Below are 19,569 nucleotides of genomic sequence, written 5' to 3' on the forward strand. Positions count from 1 at the left end.
GTGAATTAATTAAGTTTGTAATGCACTGAAAGCAGTCATTTGTGACTTCAACAGGGTCCTCCAGGTAAACCAGGTCAAGATGGGATCCCTGGACGACCTGGAGAGAAGGTGGGCAGATTACTTTCTTGTTTATGAAGACAGGATCATTTTCAGTACACTTTGCATTACTTGTCCATGTTTCTGTGTTAAAGGAATATTGCCTTCTTGTATTGACTCCCATTTTGAACTGTGGTGTTTTTAAAAAAGACCACATGAACAAGGAATTCATACAGTGAAGGTTGAAATGAAATAATAAATATGTGAATAATTTATTTTAATGTCTTTATTTAGGGCTTCATGGGGAAACCAGGGCCGATGGGCCCCCAGGGACCAGTGGGCATGTATGTAAGTGGCTCTTACAAATTGCTTACATCGCCATCGAGCTGCCTGAATCAAAAAAGATAATAATAAATTCATTTTTTCCTTTGATTTGAACACATTTTCAGACTTGTTTAATCTTTTGAGAATAGTAGGTCTGTACTCTGAAGGTTACCCGAGAAAAAAATGTACTGAGTTGATGAAAACAAAAAGCTATGATTAAATTATTTACTAAATTAAACAAACACAGAACAAAAAGACCTCAAAACAAAGATTTGCTTTAGTGTGCCAAAACAAAGGATTCCACAGAGAAAAGTTTTATTCTCAAAATAATCTCAATGTCAACATAAAAATAGCTACGTCCACAGATTTTACACATACAAATCTGTTTACAGATGTAGGAGAGCGCTACTGTGTATTGTATAAAGCCTTCAGTCCTCAAAGCCTACTAGCATAACATACCCAAATCTATGACCAAACTGTCGGCGGTTGAGTTGCAATGTGTGGAATAAAAAAGACAACAGCAACAAAATAAAATACAACTTAGTACAGATTCTTAACATTTGCCTTTTTTTTTTTTTTTTTACCAATACCAACAGGATTTGATGTAAGGTATCCTTCAATCATCATGGATCATGTTTAGTCTGCATACTCTGGTTTGAGTGCACTCCAGTTTGTCTCTTTTTATGGCTCTGTGCTCTGATAGCCGTGGACAGGTGCATTATGTTTTTGAGTTGTCAGTCCACACATCCCATACTTTTGAACGTATCTCAGGAACACTCTAGAGGATTTATTTTAAATTTGGCATAAACATCCACTTGGACTCAAGGATAACCTGTTTTTCACAAAACACATTTTTAGCCAAATTCTGACAAAATTAGCAAGAGGGTTCCAGGTTCAAGTCTGGGTCTGTTCCTTTCTGTGTGGATCTTGCAGAGTGTACCCTGCCTTTTAGGAAGAATGGATACAGTGATGAAATTTTATATCCAAAGGGTCAAAGGACAACTTCACTGTGACATCATAATGTTTTCTATCTGTCTACTCCATAAGTCAGGAACACAGGGACAAATTCTAATCATATTTCACATTTGGCCAGACACTGAACTGGTAGCACTGATCTTGGGTGTCCACCTTAAAACTGTGCAGATCTAGATGCAGCTGGGGTGAAGATGTGTGTGAAGCATCCTCATTTTAGACTTTGTAGCTTTTTTGCAGTGACATCCACATTTGAAGCATTGTTGTCCACCACAGGCTCATTGGTTTTGATGACCTTGGCCTTCAGGTGATTGTTGTTGCACATGTGACGAAGCTCTCTATCAGTCACTCAGTCACTACATATATTATAGGGGTATTGACAGACACAGATGTAAACTGCAACTTGACTTTTGAATAAAGACATACAACTGCAGCTGAAAGTAAAGGTAAAATCTCAACTTCTCCACAGGGTTACCCTGGGGCAGTGGGACTAAGTGGAAGACCAGGCCACATGGGGCAAAGGGTGAGGCATTAATCCTGTCACAGAACAAATTCTGTTTCACAATCAAAATGTTTTTCAGATGTGTTCAGGATTGCAATTTGGGCTGAGATAAGCAGCAAACTCCTAAACTTAACTGCATTTGACATTTTTTTCCCACTCCCCTGTAAAATATTTGCTGCTGTTAGAATTCTAAACTGGCCAAGCTGTCAGACACACCCTGATTATGTTTATCTCCAAAGTCATTTGTGGCTTTTTGTCATTCTGAAATGTGATTGCTGTGTTTTTTGTTGACTTCAGGGAGAAGCTGGCATCAGAGGTCCTCCTGGCATCCCAGGAAAGACTGGACCTCCAGTGAGTGTGTTTGGTGAAATTTGATGCCTTTGGATTTAACCATTTTTCCTAGAGGAGTGAGCAGAAATGCTACCTATCAGCTGATCTTAGATGTAGCTTGTATTGAAATATTGTCTTCTCAGGGTGTGCAGGGACCTCCTGGTGAGAGAGGGCCTCTGGGACTACAGGTGAGAACATTTCTGGACCCTAAAAACTCACTGATCAAACGTCATCAACCACCATGCTGTGAGAAAATAACCATTATCATCGTTTCATCTCTTCTCTTCAGGGACGTCAAGGAGAGTGGGGACCTAAAGGCATTCGGGGACCACTCGTGAGTAGAACACAGGGTTGTTTCAATCAGGCTGCAATGGTGAAATAATTTCTCTCATCTCTGCAGTAGATCAGCTTGATTCATACATGTATGTGTCTTCTCTCACACTGCATCGCACCGCTTTCATATGTTGACATTAGTTTCCAGAACATTAAAAACAGGGAACCATAAGTAGAATTCTAATATCAATATAATCACTTCAGTTGGGCACAGACACAGAACTCTGTCAAATACAATGCACTCACTCCAACATACAAAGAAATATTCTTTGGCTAGTTGTTTCAGTCATATGAACACTTTAAACCATCCCTATTTTCATCTGGATCTCCTGTTTTTTTAATTATGCAGTTTTTCCCAATGTGTTTTTATGTCACTCTCTGTATACCGTATACACAACCTTCAGTTTTTACTTTGGTTGGAAATCATGAACCACAGCAGATGAAGATGGCCAGCATTTGAATAAATGTTGAGAGAAATGGGTGCACCAAAAAAATACAACCCAAAAGTTTTTCAATCATTTGTTTCTGTTAAACCTCACTTCTTGTTCTCAAATTCACTTAGACTCTTTTACTTTTTGTTCTAAATGGTTTCAGGGCCCTCCAGGCCAGCCAGGACCAGAGGGTGGCATAGGGAGCCCTGGTCCATTAGGGAGCCAGGGGCCTCCAGGGCCTTCCGGGTTGGCAGGACCTAGAGGGTTTCCAGTGAGTGGGTACTTTTCTTCTTTCTCTCCATTTCATACTCATTTCATACTAATATAAAACTCTGTGATGCTACCCTCATCTATACTGATTGTATTGTCATACAGTGTATGTTTATTGTGACATCACATCACATTCTTTTTTTTTTTTTTGATCAGGGAACAGCAGGGATTACTGGACTAATGGGTCAGACAGGAGAGAAAGGAGAGCAGGTAACTAATTTCAGTTTCAGCATGGTTTTCAATTCTGAAGCCTTCAGAAACTAATATGAGTCCACACTGAGACAAAATCACTTAAACAACTTAAATAATATTAAGGTTTTTTATTTATTATCTTCAGGGAGCAGTGGGTTCAGTTGGTGATATAGGTGTGCCGGGTCTGGATGGGCAGCAGGTTAGTAATCTCTCTGAATCCACTGCGTGTCATGGAAATCATCTAAACGCTGAAGATCTCATTAATACACAATAACATTGATATTTGAAAAATAACTATGTTGTAATTACAACATGGGATGCACCTTCACACACCTTCACATTCGCTCCACTATGTCATTTTTTGAACATTACCCACAAAGATCATCTAGCTTCTTATATCTGACTAAAGAAACAGGTTTTGGTAGGATTTGTTGGGTGTAACTACACTCCTTATGCGAATCACCCCAGAACAATCTGTCAAATTTGAAGTTGCACATGTTGTAAACCCTGGTTAATAGAACATCCCACGTTATTATATATGTTCTTTTAAACAGTAAAAAGCATTTTCATAGTTACATTTGTGAAACCCCACGTAGTATATATAAAACTGACTATGACAATGTAGAATTAAAGTAGTTCCTCCTATTTGTGAAGAGAAACTGAATTTTCTTGAATGAATAGAAACTTCATTACCTTCTCATACTAGGAGATTTATTTATTAAAGGTTGCTACTGTCTGAAAATCTGTAGAAAGAAATCTTAGGGTATGAGCATCATCTAGGATAATTTTTTCAAATAAAGTATTTTCCAACTGGTCATTTGGATTAAATTTACTAGTAATGTTAATTGTGCATAAAAACAGCTTCCTGACCAATATATAAATGAGAGTACCATTTACCAATATATAAATATTGCAACATATTTTTCACCTTGTTTCCTTCAGTATTTCCGAAATGCAATTTATAGTATATAATATTGAAGACCATTGTTATAAATTGCGCTGTTATGGATAAATATGACTGCGCATGTCATGTCAGGGTCCACCAGGGCCAGCTGGAGAAGAAGGGACTCCTGGAACAAAAGGTGACCAGGTCTGTGACATTTTTTCATAGTAGATAGCACTAGTTTGTGCAGATGGCTTAGCTAATGCAGAATCTAATACCTTGACAAATCAGTGTGAGAAACGGGGAATGTACCTTGTGTACATGGCAGCCCTTTGTTGGTTGGATAGTACAACTTTAATATTTTAAAAAATCAGAATTTAAGCACTTTCTTCTGAGTGTACTGTACAAGTGTACAAGAAAACACTTGTTCATATATTGTCACATTTAGCCCAATAAGTTAAAAAAATCGTAAAATAGGCAGAGAAATTAATAGGCAGTGTCTCTACTGCCATTTATATCATTATTCTTCATCACTGAAGGGTGAGGTCAAGCGTACCCTGCAACAGTAGCCACACCCAGTGAGGGTTTCCCCTCAGTATAACTTTGCAGAATTGTAAAATCCTGTACTGTAATTGTAACTGTAATGCAGTGGGGTTTTTTTAATGGTTTTCCTCTGATAAGCTGTTGAACGCATTCATGTTTTACCCCAGCTGAACTTCCTGGATTGTATTTCATGTCTCACCTGTTCATTAGCTGCACCCTTGCATAGTTTTATTCCAGGGCTGTTTTAGTGACTGAATCCTCACTAAGAATCATTTAGTTAACTGTATTAAATACAAACATACCAGACATTAAAAAAATAGATACGTGAGATATGATCTCATGAGATATAATCACTTACAGGGCATGCAAGTCTTTTCAGGCTGAAACCGTGACAGATTAAAATAACAACCGTAGCAGACAATTTCCAACAACTGTCAAACACTGTACTGTCCAATGTAGGGAGATCTGGGCCCCCAAGGACCAACAGGGCAGAGGGGACCAAAGGGAGAGCCAGGACCTCAGGGCTTCCAGGGGCTGCAGGGTGAGCCTGGGCAGAGGGGCAAAGAGGTCAGATGTATTGTCATTCTATGTAAATTTTATCTATGGCTGTAACTAATGATTAATATCATTAGTCATCACAATACCCTACAACCGAATGTGACTTCATGAAATGTTGCAATCTGTTCAACCAACTTTCCAAAACCCTAAAATATTTTGTTTAATATTACACAGGAAGAAAAACTGCAAATTCTGGAATGGTTGTCGTGCTGCTGGTTCTTTTCTTAACTTATTTTCTTTTGCAGGGAGATGAAGAGGAGCCTGGCATACCTGGGGATCCAGGTTCTAAAGGAACAAAGGTCATTTTCATCTCAACTTTGTGTTCTGTAGAACTTCAAACATTTTTAGACATAAATGCGTCACAGTGTATCATTTTAAATGGTCTTTGACGAATAAAATAATTACTGAATGAGATGTTTTTCATAGGGAGATCTTGGAAATCGTGGGCATCTGGGGTCAGAGGGGCTTCCAGGAATCCCAGGCATACAAGGACTAAGGGGTTCAAAAGGACAAAAGGGTTATGTAGGCTTAGTGGTAAACAAGCCTTAATACTTTTTTATCCATCAGTCTACCTGCATAAATCATCATCTGTTCATGTGTTATGCAATACCTCTCCTCTTCACCACATGTTTTTATTTTCAGGGTCAAGGTGGCCTGATGGGGAAGGTTGGACCGTTAGGCTTATTAGGACTACAGGTAAATTACCTTCCCCTGAGAAGGTAACTTCATTATTATATTAAGGATGATACTTTTAAATTTATTGAATTGGTGCCGTATCAGTAATTAGTGTGGTGGTCCTTTCTCTTCAAAACCACCACCAACACACAATACCGCAATACCGCTGTAAATATTGTTGCCATCCCTGTTCATTGTTTCTATCTTTTTTTATTCTGGTTGTTTTTATTATTGTTTTATATTTATAGCGTTAGGTATTTTGTAGGTTAATGGACTTATACCGGGAAACTAATTTTGTTCCACCTCATGTTTCTACATGTGTGAAATGACAATAAAGCTCCTTGAATCCTTGAATCTTCTTTTAGGGTTTCCCAGGTGTTTTTGGGACTCCAGGACCAGATGGGCCACCAGGACAGAAGGTTGACAGTCTCACAGTATATTCTGTAACGTTCTATTGTCAAAAAACTTTCTCAGGACCAATGTGGTATTTTAAAGAATTGTTTTGGATTTTTTTAAGTCTGGCTTGTTTAGACATTTTATGAATGAATATTATGCGTTATTGTTAGGTGAGACAGAGACACAAATATCACTATTTATCTGAGGCAAACCTGTGATCTTGGCTATTTCAGATCAGATTCTCACCCAGACAGTTTTGGTTTAGACGTGGTTATTGCAGAAATATTCACAATAGAGAGGCAGATAAAATCAGTTACAGTTGTTCTCAAGCTGCAAAGACACCAGTGGAGCAAATGCGAAAGAAATGCTGCATAAACAGACAGTATGAGAAGAATAGTGTTTTTTGTACATTAAAGCATGTAAATATTTTCTGGCAGAACTAAAAGTATAAACCTGAAAATAAGTGGGTCATCTTTAATCCTGAGGGAGATGTGCACTGTCACAGTGTGTTGGAAATCTTCAAAAAAGTTCAACCTTTTGAAGAAATCAAACCATTTGCGGTAAGTGAAAGAAGTATTAAATGTATGTTTAATAAACTGGACTTGTCCTCCTTACAGGGAGACAAAGGTCCTGCTGGTTTGTCTGGGGAGCCAGGGAGTCCAGGTCCCAAGGTAGAGAACACTGCTGCAGAATAGTAATAGATCCAAGTGAGTAAGTGTAATATTGGATATGGATAATGTTCACGCTGTGCTCTGTGCAATTACAGGGCATGGCAGGAAGCCTAGGTGAGAAAGGTGAAATGGGAAAGCCTGGACGAGTGGTAAGTGCAGTACTGCACTTGGCAATAACATCTGATGAGTAAGCTTGATATGAGCAAGGCACAGATTCGGAAAGACCAAACTTTGTTGATCTTCTTCCTTTGTTGATAAAGATTTTGCACTCATTTTATAAATTCTACAATGAAGACAACTGGTGACAACAATTTTTGTGCTTCAGGGGTCTGCAGGATTAAAAGGAAAACCAGGTAATCTTGGCCCAAAGGGCTTTTCTGGACCTGAGGGGCTGAGAGGAGAGCCTGGAAAGAAAGGGGGGCCAGGAGAGGCGGTGAGAATCCCAACTATTCTGACTGCTTAATCTGCCTTCTGAATCCCAGAACTTGAGATTGTAGTCTATTGCACAAAAGCACTTTTACTGAGTATTGGTTAAAAAATTTACACACTGATTTTTTAGATTTATGATCAGCTGATGGTGATGGTCCATCTGTATGCTTGCAGGGACCTGATGGCCTGCCTGGAAATAAAGGACCTCTGGGATTACCGGGACCAGAGGTAGGACTAAGATGCATAGCTAGAGCAACATCAAAGATGTGGAGCTTCCATAAGATGCATCAATGAGACAGCATGTGCACTGCGGGACTGAAGGGAAGATTTATAAACATTAGATAATGGAAAAGATGAAAGGTTGCTTGATGCCCGTGTGTTTTAAAGATACAGTTGGTGGACGTATGTGAGAAAATGGTTCATGTGACAGCCCCGGTCCATTATATTTTACCTATTAAATGGTTAATACTTAAATTGAAACAAAACTGAGCTCTGAAAGTTCTGTAGAGTTCTGTGGGGAGAAAAACTCTGTACACTTTCTCTAGATTAACAAAAAGTGCAGCTTCCCTGACACACACATGCACTGCTCTGTAGTGTGCAGGAGACGCGCTGTCTCCAGACATCAGCGATCAGCTAAACCAGCTGTTGTCAGGGCCTCAGGGCAGTGGTAAGAATTAGCTTAAATTAAAAAGTGTCATATTAAAATGCATAATTTGAATGACTGCATTTGTCACCTTGCACAGTCACACCTCAGTATTTTACCCAGTGGCACTAAAAGAGATATTTAATACACACAGAATGGTATGGTAAATGGCATTTAAGAACCTGTTTGTAGATAGGCCCACTGTTTGTTTTGACTTAATATGTTATTTTAATGATGAAATCCCTGATACCTACTATGAAAACTGACACTACTATGACTAGACAACATAAAAAGTATGGCAGCTTAAAAAAATTGAGAAAATAAAGGAAATTAGATATTTACTGAGTATCAAATTGAAATGTGCTGCAGGAAGAAAAACATTTCTTTCAAAGCTTCTTTATTAGATCCACCAGCTTCACAGATCAACTGTCAAATCAGAGAAATATTTTTACATTAAATAGTTTAAATTGAAATACTACTGAAATACTACAGTTTAAAGTGAATTCCCTTTAAAAGTGAACACAAAGGTCATGAAGCTTGGCAGCCTCTAGTAAACTCTCCACTATATTAGACACTCTGCTCCAATGTAAAATGCAGTCACTAGCATCAACATGCTAACATACCTTTAGGTTGAGCAGCCCTAACAAACAGCCTGGTGTGTTTCTGTTGTCCAGGGTGTCATGGGTGAGATGGGACTTCAGGGTCCTGTTGGCCCTCCAGGACCTCAGGTCAGCATTGCCTCTTAAATCACACACACATGCACATATACATTAGCATAACATATCACATAAGCATGAACAGTATTCTCAATATTTCAACTACCTTCATCTACATTGTTTTCAGGGACTAAAAGGTAAACGTGGTCTCGAGGGAAGGAGTGGACAAAAAGGTGACAAGGTCAGCTCAAGCCCCTCCATCTATACACTTATGTTTATTCATAGAATATTTTTTCAACAACATACATTTTGCTTTTGTCACATAACACTGAATCTTCAAATAACAAGCTTTTTCAGTAGAGATCAGAAAGATCAAAGACAGCATAAAATAAGACTAAATGAAATGGGTGATATTCTATATCATTATTATTATTACTAGTAGTAGTAGGGGTAGTAGTATTGCCATCCCATGTGCAGACAAACAACCAGCAACAACAAGTACTAATAAGTATCATCAGCATGTTCCTAACCAGTTACACTTAAAATATGACTGAATTTCAGGGAGATGATGGCAAAAGTGGACGTCCAGGAAAGGATGGGCGCACTGGGAAAAGGGTAGGATAACGCACATGTCATGTAACATGAATATGAGATTCAGATTTGAGTTCACACTCTAAAATGTAATGTTTTTCATTTTTAAAGGGGAAAAGAGGGAAAGCTGGAAATGCAGGAATAAGAGGAAGGCGAGGAGAGAAGGTCAGTTGATCCTGACAGTCTGTGTCAGCTGTTACCTGAACCAAACTTAACTTTGACTTTAATGCTTTTGTTTTCAATCACATAAATGAATTTAGGGCATGGTCATTAAATCAAGGCTTGATTTTTCTCTGATCCCACAGGGGAAAATGGGTGATTTGGGTGCATTTGGTCCTCCAGGGAGACATGGTGCATATGTAAGTATAATGTTGTGAATCATTTTAATACAGTTTGATCGTCAATGTTCTTCACAATTCCCTCTTCATGTATTTTGTTCGGACAGTGTGCATATTGTGCTGAGTCTTTGTCATCTTGTATTTGTCAGCCCACTTGTTCATTTTATTACAAGCAAACTCTTGTAAAAACAAAATTATTAACATTCATTTCCTATTGAACCAACTTTCACAAAAGGGTCAAATCGGTCAACGTGGAAGAAAAGGTGAAACTGGTCGACCAGGCTTTAAGGTAGGCCCTCAGATGCATTTTAGTTTATTTGTCAGGGGAAATGTATGACTGACTTGATGTTGCAGTTACTTGAGATTGCTAAATCTGTCAACACTGCCTTCTTCTGTTGTTTGTCAACCACCACGATGTCCGGCTGGTTCGCCATCACCATTTTCTCAATCAGGATGTGGAAGTTCCACAGAATCTAAATGAAATGGGTGATATTCTATACCCTGGGAGGCGTCTTGCATTCTGACTTTGGGACCTCCAGCCCATACTCAGTACAGATGTTCCTGTATGTCCCTCTGTGCAGCCACTTGGTTATGGCGTTCCATGTTCCATGTACGCTGTTCCTATCATCATCTTACACCCTGCTGTTATGTGCTGAATTGTCTCAGGGGCATCTTTGCACAGCCTGCATCTGGGATCCTGTCTGGTGTGGCTCTATTGATTTTGTACTAATCTTGTACTTATTCAATTCAATTCAGTTCAGTTTATTTATACAGCGCCAATTCACAACAAAAGTTATCTCATGACACTTTCCAATTAGAGCAGGTCTAGACCAAATCCTTGTAGAGAACCCTTTTAGAAGGCAGAAACCTCAGAGCAGACCCTGGCCATCTGCCTTGAACGGTTGGGTTGAGAGAGAGAGAGAGAGAGAGAGCAGGAGGAGAGGGAGAGGAATAAAGAGCTCAGTGCATTGTGGGAGATCCCCCAGCGGTCTAAGCCTATAGCAGCGTAACTCGGGGCTGGCCTAGTCCAGCCCTAACTAAGTTTTATCAAAAAGGAAAGTTTTTAGTCTAATCTTAAATGTAGAGAGGGTGTCCACCTCCCGGACTGAAACCAGAAGATGGTTCTATAGTAGAGGAGCTTGATAACTAAAGGCTCTGGTTCCCAATCTACTTTTGCGGACTTTAGGAACCACAAGCAACCCTGCATCTTGGGAACGTAAAGCTCTGATGTGATAATAGGGAACTATCAACTTTTTAAGATATGATGGTGCCTGACCGTTCAGGACTTTATATGTGAGGAGAAGAATTTTAAAGTCTATCTTGAATTTTACAGGTAGGCAATGTAGGGAAGCCAGTACAGGAGAAATATGATCTGTCATGCTTGTTCTTGCGAGTAATCTTGTAGCAGCGTTCTGGATTAGCTGGAGAGTCTTGATAGAAGGGAGTTATAATAATCCAGCCTGGAGGCAATGAATGCATGGACTAATTTTTCTACATCTTTCTGACTCAGAATGTGCCTGATTTTTGCAATATTGCAGAGGTGAAGGAATGCAGTCTTTGAAATATTTGATATGTGTGGGTTAAACAGTACTTCTGAAGTCCTTACGGTGGAGCTTGAGGCCACAGCTAAGCCATCTAGCATTGCCATATCACTGGATAATTTGTTTCTAAGGTGTTCAGGGCCCAGAACAATAACTTCAGTTTTGTCTGAATTTAGAAGTAAAAAAGTCATCCAGGTTTTTATGTCTTTAAGACATGCCTGAAGTTTGACTAGCTGATTTGTTTCTTCTGGTTTTATTGACAAGTACAATTTTATGAGTCTTCACCCACACGATGATGATGATTATTATTAAAGGGGTTTTACCATATATGGCATTTTTAAGAATATTTTTACAGAACTTAGATTTTTGTTACATTTAATTGAAAGAAAACATTTTTTGTGATGCTCTAATAAGGCTCACTTAGCATAACTCGGGTTTTACTTGACATATTAACAAAATTTAAAAACTTGTATATAGTTTGAAGTGCCCACTTTTGACACAAATTAAAACTGAGATTCAGCGAGGCTGCGTCTTGCAGCTACGTCGTCTTAAATTAGTCTTGTGATAAGGATGCGCCGGCGCGTCTGTCGACTCCAGGGTGTTAAAGGGCGCTGGATATTTTGTGCAGTGATTTACTTAAATCACTATATCATCAGCAACAACTGATTGTCTCCATCAGGGCAGAAGTGGACTGATTCTACTCTTCCATCTGTATGGCTGTTGTACACACGATGATTTTAAAACCATACACAACTCATATTGTTCCCCACTATGCAGGGAGAAGCTGGGAATATAGGACCAAATGGCCCTCCTGGTGGAGAGGGGTTAAAGGTGAGTTCATGCTTTACTATTGTATTCCACATAAGCAGCTTTGCTATGTTGAGTTTTACTTTTTTATGTGAAAGTGTAATTAAATAAGATCAAATATTGTTGTTTCAGGGAGTACAAGGCTCTATTGGAGAGCCAGGAAGAGCAGGTCAAAAGGGAGAGCAGGTGAGGTATAACTGTACTCACATCAAATTCATTGCATCATGCATATGGGCATGTGTACACGAACGTACATTATTTAAATATTATTTAATCATTTGCATATTTGTATTTGTTTACAATTTACAGCAATACTTGACATGTATGTACATATATAGACATGTCAAGTGTACAAGAATACATGTTGGTCATTGTTGCTTTATAACACATCAACACCATAACTGATGTCGAGCTCTCTTTTCAGTCACCATATGTCTGATTTTGGACAAACATTAAGATGAACTTGCAGAAACTTCTGTTGCATATTTGTAAGACTATGCCCGTTTGAAATGGATGAAAAGCAGTGGTTTTCATTCATTCAGGAGAGACGAGTGAATGAAGTAAAGATAATTGTTTATGACAACAGATGATGTGATAATTACATGTTGTTAGAAAGACTTCGTTGCTTGACTCTGTAGGGACATTTTGTGATCGAGGGGTGTCTGCTCTGAGCAGTAGTAAGATGACAGTCCCATGGGGTCCAGACACTGGTGGTAGTGTCTGATGCTTCTGCTGAGACTGGCAGACTGATGAGTGAATGTATGAATGAATGAGGGAAGTGATGAAGCAGGTGAATCTGCAAAGACTTCACACACATCAAACATCACAAGTTTCCAATAAACCATCAAATCTGAGGCGTTTTGTTCCTTTAAACGTGTACTCATAACCATACAGCAGTAGTGAGTATTGATTGTTTCCTAGGGGGATATTGGTCCACCAGGTAGACGAGGTGCTCCTGGCCTGCCTGGGCTGCCTGTAAGTTATGTCTAGTAGTTGACATTTTGGCCAACAGTAATAATTGCTTTGATGCTGGGAAGAATAAATATCTCACTTAACAACTGCTCCTCTGCTTTTCTGTTTTTAGGGATTGTTTGGACAGAAGGTGGGTAACCCCAAAAGATCTGGTTGTTTCCTGATGAAAAACAAATTTTTAATTTGATGTTATTTGTGATCACCAGGGCCTGAAAGGATTTACTGGGCCACCAGGTCTGATTGGAGAGAAAGGCTTACCAGTGAGTATATCTATCCTACAGAGCAATGGACAAAGGAATAATGTAGTTCAGTGTAATGGTGTTTGTTTCTAATACAAAAGTTTAATTGCAGTATTGAGTAACAGAAACCTGTGACATCACACAACAGTGGCATTTATATTCATGGATAAGCTCTTGTTTGGTAGGGTCCACCTGGTCTGCCTGGGCCCCCAGGAACCTCCCTGAACCTCACACTGACTCAGCTGAAGGTAAATGTGGATGCTAACTGCATGGCCTAGATCCACCGTGCATTCTTGTGTACATGATTGCTGTCTCCCCTGTCCTGCTTTTGTGTTGAGTGTTGGTTCTGCAGGTCCATAGAAATTGCGTGTTTGTATAATGTGATTAAGCCAATGAACAGTGAGGGTACTAATATCAGGATTTGCATCAAAGTAGGGCTGCCGCTAACATTTATTTCCATTATTGACTAATTATATTTTCGTGACTGAATTGAACGAGTGGTAAGGCATGTAGTGCATCACTCACTATATAGTCCTAAACAAACCCATATTGACTGAAGAAAGGTCATTCAACACAAAAAAAATCTGGTCAAAAGTTGAGTAAAAAAAAAAATTACTTGATTCCAGTGAATGTCAATTTCATTTTTGTTTCTTGTGCTGATTTCTTAGTTGGTTTTCAAGTTATTTCTGGAATGGTAGTAGAAATAATCTAAAGTAAATTTGACCTGTATTTTCTTTGGTTTGTTATATGATGCACTTTCTATATCCCTCTTTATTTTGTGTTTTATTTTATTTATGTCCCAGGAGCTCATGCACATGTCAGACAAGCCTAACTACGTCCTGGTTCAGACTCTGTTAGACTCCCTTCATAGAGATCTTCACTGGTTCTTAAACCCACCAGATGGAAGCAAGCAACACCCAGCTACAACATGTCTGGAGTTATGGCTTGCTCACCCCAACTCCACCAATGGTGAGACTGACATTCACTTATGTTCCCTGCAAATACAAGTATAAGGTCTGGAAATAACCATACATGTTTTATCCTCAGATTATACGATGATCAGTAAGTCAGAATCTCTTTAATGTTTATCAACAGGTTATGCAAATGTGTTGTGAATATGTAGATGACTGTTTTAAAGTTGATGTGAGCAATTCTGGAAAAGAATAATAGTTGATAAGCCTCATTCCGAGGTCATCAAATATCGACAACTTGGGAATGACTCAACAGTCAACTATCCATCTTTAACAACATGTTTTACTGCATTGTAAAAGTTGAAGATTCATTTTAAAATGCACTTTGTTTTTTCAGGGTTGTATTTCATTGACCCAAACCAGGGTAGCCCAGCTGATGCTTTTCAAGTGTACTGTGACTTCACAGAAGAACCAAAGACCTGCCTTTCTCCAGTGCAGCATCAGGTATTAGCAACACACACGACACCTCTTAAAGCATAAGATCCTTTTGATATCATGTAACATAAAAATTGTACTTGCTCACAAAAAAGGTCGGTGCTTCACAGTTTATTAATTAGAACTGAATTAAGTAAAATGTCGTCTTCGTACATTGCATGCATGAAGCAGGGAATTCTTATCAGAAAAATGTTTCTAAGTAATTACATGCACTAATTGATGTAGTGCCACTGATAATTGATGCCAGACAAGTTCTTGATTGTTGCGTCACTTGGCATAAAGAGTAAATACTATCTTAAAATTATTACCTCCTCACCGCATTCTTTTGTCAAGGTCAGTCAAAATTGTCTTTTTGTTACCATAAACAAATGAATGCACACATTTTCAAAATATTTTTTCATCTTAGAGGCATCGGTGCAAACAGATTGCTGGTCTTATTAATTTTTTTTTTTTTTTTGAAATGTGTGATTCCTGTTTGTTAACAATACAAGCCCTAGCAGATTCCATACAACACATCCACAAGTTACCTGGGTTTGTTCAGAGTTCTGACAGAAATATGTTTTAGTGTACCTCAGTCTGTGCTTTGGGTTTTGCTGCCAGCCACACCTTCGTTTGAGTTGATACCCTCTTCCTGTTCTTAGCTAAGAAACGTAGAAAGATTCTTTTTTTGTTTTTCAGTTATGACTTTGAGGTTCACAGTGTAGCATTTAATAATATACATTATTATGTAGAGAGACTGCCATTAGTATAAGAAGGCTCAAAAATTAGGTCATGTTTGATGATAATAATTATGATGATAACATGAATGACTAACCACAGATTCCAGTAAAAGCTTGGCTGAAGGACTCTGGCACTAATATGTCATATCACTGGTTAAGCACAATTGAAGATGGCTTCGAGGTGAGTTCTTTCTTTATTTCTTTCTTTGTCTCTTTCTTTCTTTCTTTCTTTCTTTGTCTAAATCACATCTCATGTGCAAACCTCCAGTTTGAGTATCAAGGAGGAACAGATGTGGTGCAGATGAGGTTTCTGCGACTGAACAGCAGATTCTCCACTCAGACCATTACCTACTCCTGTCAGCCAGGAGACAGACCAAGCCACAGAGAGAGGGAAGTCAAATTCCTGGCTGACACTCGAAGGCAGAGTTACCTTGGGGCACTGCAAGACTGTGGGGTAAGTGACAGCAGTGGTGATGGAGGCCAAAAGAAACCAAAGAAAATGGGGCCTCGTACAACAGTGAGGACAGTTTAACCCCAACTCATATAAAGCTTGTTTTTAATACTTACACACAATCCTTTCACGTGCTAATGTTTAGGTAAAAAACTAACATTTGCTAATTAGTACAAAAGTGCAACTGAGGCCAATGGGAATATCATTAGTTTTATAGGTATTTGGTCACCACTTAAGGGTTGGACAAGTTAAAACGTTGGCATGATGAAATGTTAAGTGATCAGCAAAGTTATTATAGGGGGACATGAATGTGTGAACAAGTACATACCCTGACGTGTCACTCAAAACCACCCCATAGTGCCACTAGAGAACAGGGCAGGGGATCACCAAAGTCCATAGGGTTCATCCTCTGGAGATTATGAATGTCCAAAATTCAATCCTAATCCATTCAATAGACTTACATTGCTTGGAAAGAGATTCACCTTTTGTCTAAGTACTTTCAAACACTGTTTCCCTTTCCACAGTCAAGACCTCTGGAATCAGTGTTTCAGTTTGAAAGTGAGGATCTCCTACTGCTCCCTCTCAGAGACCTGGCAGTATTTGGAAACAAGGAAGTAACCCAGGAGTTTGGCTTCACCATAGGACCAGCATGCTTCAGCTAGGGTTGCCTCCTGTCCCTTAGCATTGTTGTGTCTGCGCGGTGGTGTGCACAAACAAACCATTTATTCCTGGCACTTTGGTACTGTCTTTTATAACATGACATAATTTTTGAGTTGGCATTGCTTTCTACCTAATTTTATTTGGATGTTTTGAGCAATTTTGTTGCTCACAGTGGGAATTCTGGATCATAAATAACCAATCGCAATGTTCGATACAACAAAACAGTGAGGACAAAAGACACAAAGTGAACTGACGATCCTCCAGGAGAAAGTGTTTCTCTCCCTTTGTGAAGCCTTCCTCCGCACAGAATGACTGTTGGCTTGCCCACTATTTAGACCAGGGATATTTTGAACCTGAAATTCTTGACATTAATCATATTTTGTACATTTTGTTTGTGTTTTTGCAACCTGCTTATATATGTAAATACTTAAACATAAACATTCAATTAGTCATTTTTGTTTCGATTCACATACGTTGGACTTGTTCAAGTGACAAGAATGGTGGTGCTGAAAGTTCGGTGACATAGCGACAACTCATGGGTCACGTACCAAAGCTAATGTGATTTTTTTCCTTCTTTCGACTCTCAGTTCTATCTGTTCCTCCCAACGTCTGCAATGCCAAGATGGTGTGCAGTTAAACTCAATGCATAAGGAGCACATGAATTGACTGTCATAAATAAAAAATCCACAGATTGTGGCCTTTGCCACACTTTTTGAATATAATCTATTCAGTCCTCTAAGCGGCTGACAGCATGACGTGTCTTTAGAAATGTGTCAGAAGCGTGTGCTCCTCTCTTGTGCCACACCTTGTGTTTTTATAACCTTTTTTAGATGCACATGAAAGCTTAAATGCCTTTAATTTTTCAGCAGAAGGTTTCTGCTGAAAAATTTTCAGCAGAAACCTTCTGCTGAAAATTTTCCAAGTCTTGCTGTGATCCACCACATTTGAAGTAGATCCTAACAAGTAAATCAGCCCAGCTGATGCATATCTTTTACGTTTTTTTTTTCCTTTTTGTTTGTTTTTCATAAATATCAATTTTGCTGGATCTGCTGACTGATACATATTAGTATGATTAAGGTCATTTAAAAACTGTTTCTCTATTTCATAGCTTGTGCCCCAGAGTGCACTGATAAGTTTGCTGTCAACTGCAAAATGTCCCACTCAGTCGATGATGTGGTCATGTGTTAAATAACCAAATTTAACGTTAAAATATCAACATCAGTCAGGGTATTGTTACTGGGTTTTCCCGTCTATTCACATCAGTTTTGCCCTCAAAAATATTGTTCAGGTTATAGTTTCACGAACATTTTAGCTGGATAAGAATTTTAAAAAAAATCCCTTCAGCTGGTTCATTTAACTTATGTTGGAATAACAGGATCAGCTAATGTTGGTTCATGTGCCCCTTTTAGTCCATTTACAAAGTGTTTACAAATCCTTACATGATGTCAAATACTTATTTTAATGCTTTAATGAATCTCACCAAAAGACCAAAACCAGTCTATTTCTCAATGCTTTCTGATTTTATTACTGAAGATGTAATTTAATTTTTAAAAACAGAATAGATAGTTTAATTTTGATGTTCCAGTTTTTATTGGTGACGTATTTTGTATCTCTGGGACCATTTTGTTGTTCATTGAGGATTTTCTTTGTCAATCTTTCGGTTAACTGACCAAATATACACCACATTACCTCATACTGAGCTATTTTTAAAGACTACATCAGAGACTGACAGAAAATGTTTTAATCCTTCATTCTTAGTCATATTTATTTTTTGTCCATTTGACTCAACATGGATTCTATGCAGCTGTCAGTAAGACTTTATGGTGTGTAAGAACTTTGTCTAAATTGTCACCTGTCTGAACCTACTTGTTAAATGCAACTATTGTAAATACAACATGTAGCTGTTGTGAATATTTTTGAACTTTTTTTTTTTTAACTCAAACTTCTTTTTTTTTACATGTTTTTAAGATTCTTCATTTATGTTGTGTCAGTTGCAGGTTTCTTGTTTGATTGTCCATATTTGCTGCATGCTGCACAGAAATGAAAGATGCATTACTTGATTTTTTTTTTTTTTTGGTCACTTGGGACCTGCAGGACAAACTGAAACCTACAATAACCTATAGAACCTTATAAACATGTTTTGGGAAAGTAACTAGTTGCCTATTGCAACATTAACATTAATTTGGAGTGGTATTTGTGTCCAAAAGCGGAATGAAAATCTGACATTTACTGTTCTGTATTGATTAGCAAGAACTCTGGCTCTTAGTAGCTAAATGCTCAACTACATTCACCAGATAGTCTCTAACTGTTCTGTCTTCTGTTTGCTGCTGAGCAGGTAGCGCACAGTGGGTTTATCCAAACTGTTCTGCTAAAGACAGCTATTTGTTGCCTGAAATTCGGTTTGTGGAGGCAGAGTTGTGGGCCGGAAGACAAAAACTATTTGCTAATTCTCATCTATCATTCATATATAAATCTATTATCTCTCAGTGCAGTGTTAACCAAAAAATGAAGGGATTTTGTTGTGTTAGTTGTATATGGTCGCGCATGGCTCAGTAGGTATTTTTGCAGGGTTTGAGGGTGCATCCCCCAGTCTACCCGCAGTAAAACTGTTACTGTAAGTAATATTTATATATACTGTATTGTGCTTCATCATAAATTAAATTCATTGAAATGGATTTTGTCGCATATTGTTTTATTTAGGGGACTGAACTTAAACCCATGACCTCATATATCCTGTGCTCTGCCCTCTGCTACAATTATCATGTCTAGTTGACTTCACAGTAGAACTAATATCACTGCTGTCCAGGTGCTGAGAGCAGCCATCACTCAGTTCACATAGGGTATGTGATGCATCCAAAATCATAACTGTTGAATTTGTGTCTTCATTAAAGTCTATTTTTTGTACCATCTGTCTCTGTGGCAAACATTCTCTTGCCTCTGACACTGGAGCAGACCTGAATGGTGGTGCCTTAGAAATTTTTATTACAATATGATAAGAAAT

At 38.5% G+C, this 19,569-nt stretch overlaps 1 protein-coding gene across 1 annotated transcript; it reads left to right on the forward strand.

Annotated features, from left to right (window-relative positions):
- Window positions 1–7: 7 nt before the first annotated feature.
- LOC124057664 (collagen alpha-3(V) chain-like) lies at window positions 8–17,434 on the forward strand. The gene is made up of 36 exons (XM_046386134.1): window positions 8–108; window positions 331–384; window positions 1,802–1,855; window positions 2,132–2,185; window positions 2,308–2,352; window positions 2,454–2,498; window positions 3,092–3,199; window positions 3,355–3,408; window positions 3,536–3,589; window positions 4,427–4,480; window positions 5,276–5,383; window positions 5,620–5,673; window positions 5,801–5,908; window positions 6,017–6,070; window positions 6,415–6,468; window positions 7,063–7,116; window positions 7,212–7,265; window positions 7,442–7,549; window positions 7,720–7,773; window positions 8,863–8,916; window positions 9,032–9,085; window positions 9,406–9,459; window positions 9,547–9,600; window positions 9,741–9,794; window positions 10,009–10,062; window positions 12,092–12,145; window positions 12,254–12,307; window positions 13,043–13,096; window positions 13,206–13,223; window positions 13,300–13,353; window positions 13,518–13,580; window positions 14,136–14,301; window positions 14,641–14,747; window positions 15,558–15,638; window positions 15,726–15,911; window positions 16,433–17,434. The coding sequence occupies exons 2-36, from the start codon at window positions 337–339 to the stop codon at window positions 16,568–16,570; spliced, it is 2,463 nt and encodes an 820-aa protein (XP_046242090.1). The 5' UTR covers window positions 8–108; window positions 331–336; the 3' UTR covers window positions 16,571–17,434.
- The last annotated feature ends 2,135 nt before the right edge of the window (window positions 17,435–19,569 follow it).

The sequence above is a fragment of the Scatophagus argus genome, chromosome 4 (assembly GCF_020382885.2).
Source record: "Scatophagus argus isolate fScaArg1 chromosome 4, fScaArg1.pri, whole genome shotgun sequence".
Classification (NCBI taxonomy): Eukaryota; Metazoa; Chordata; class Actinopteri; family Scatophagidae; genus Scatophagus; species Scatophagus argus.

Excerpts from the sequence above, each read along its gene's own strand:
- LOC124057664 (XM_046386134.1), top strand. The coding sequence starts at position 337 with ATGGGGAAACCAGGGCCGATGGGCCCCCAGGGACCAGTGGGCATGTAT. Across the intron at positions 3,590-4,426 it reads CGGGTCTGGATGGGCAGCAG|GGTCCACCAGGGCCAGCTGG; the intron begins GTTAGTAATCTC and ends ATGTCATGTCAG. Across the intron at positions 15,639-15,725 it reads CAATTGAAGATGGCTTCGAG|TTTGAGTATCAAGGAGGAAC; the intron begins GTGAGTTCTTTC and ends GCAAACCTCCAG.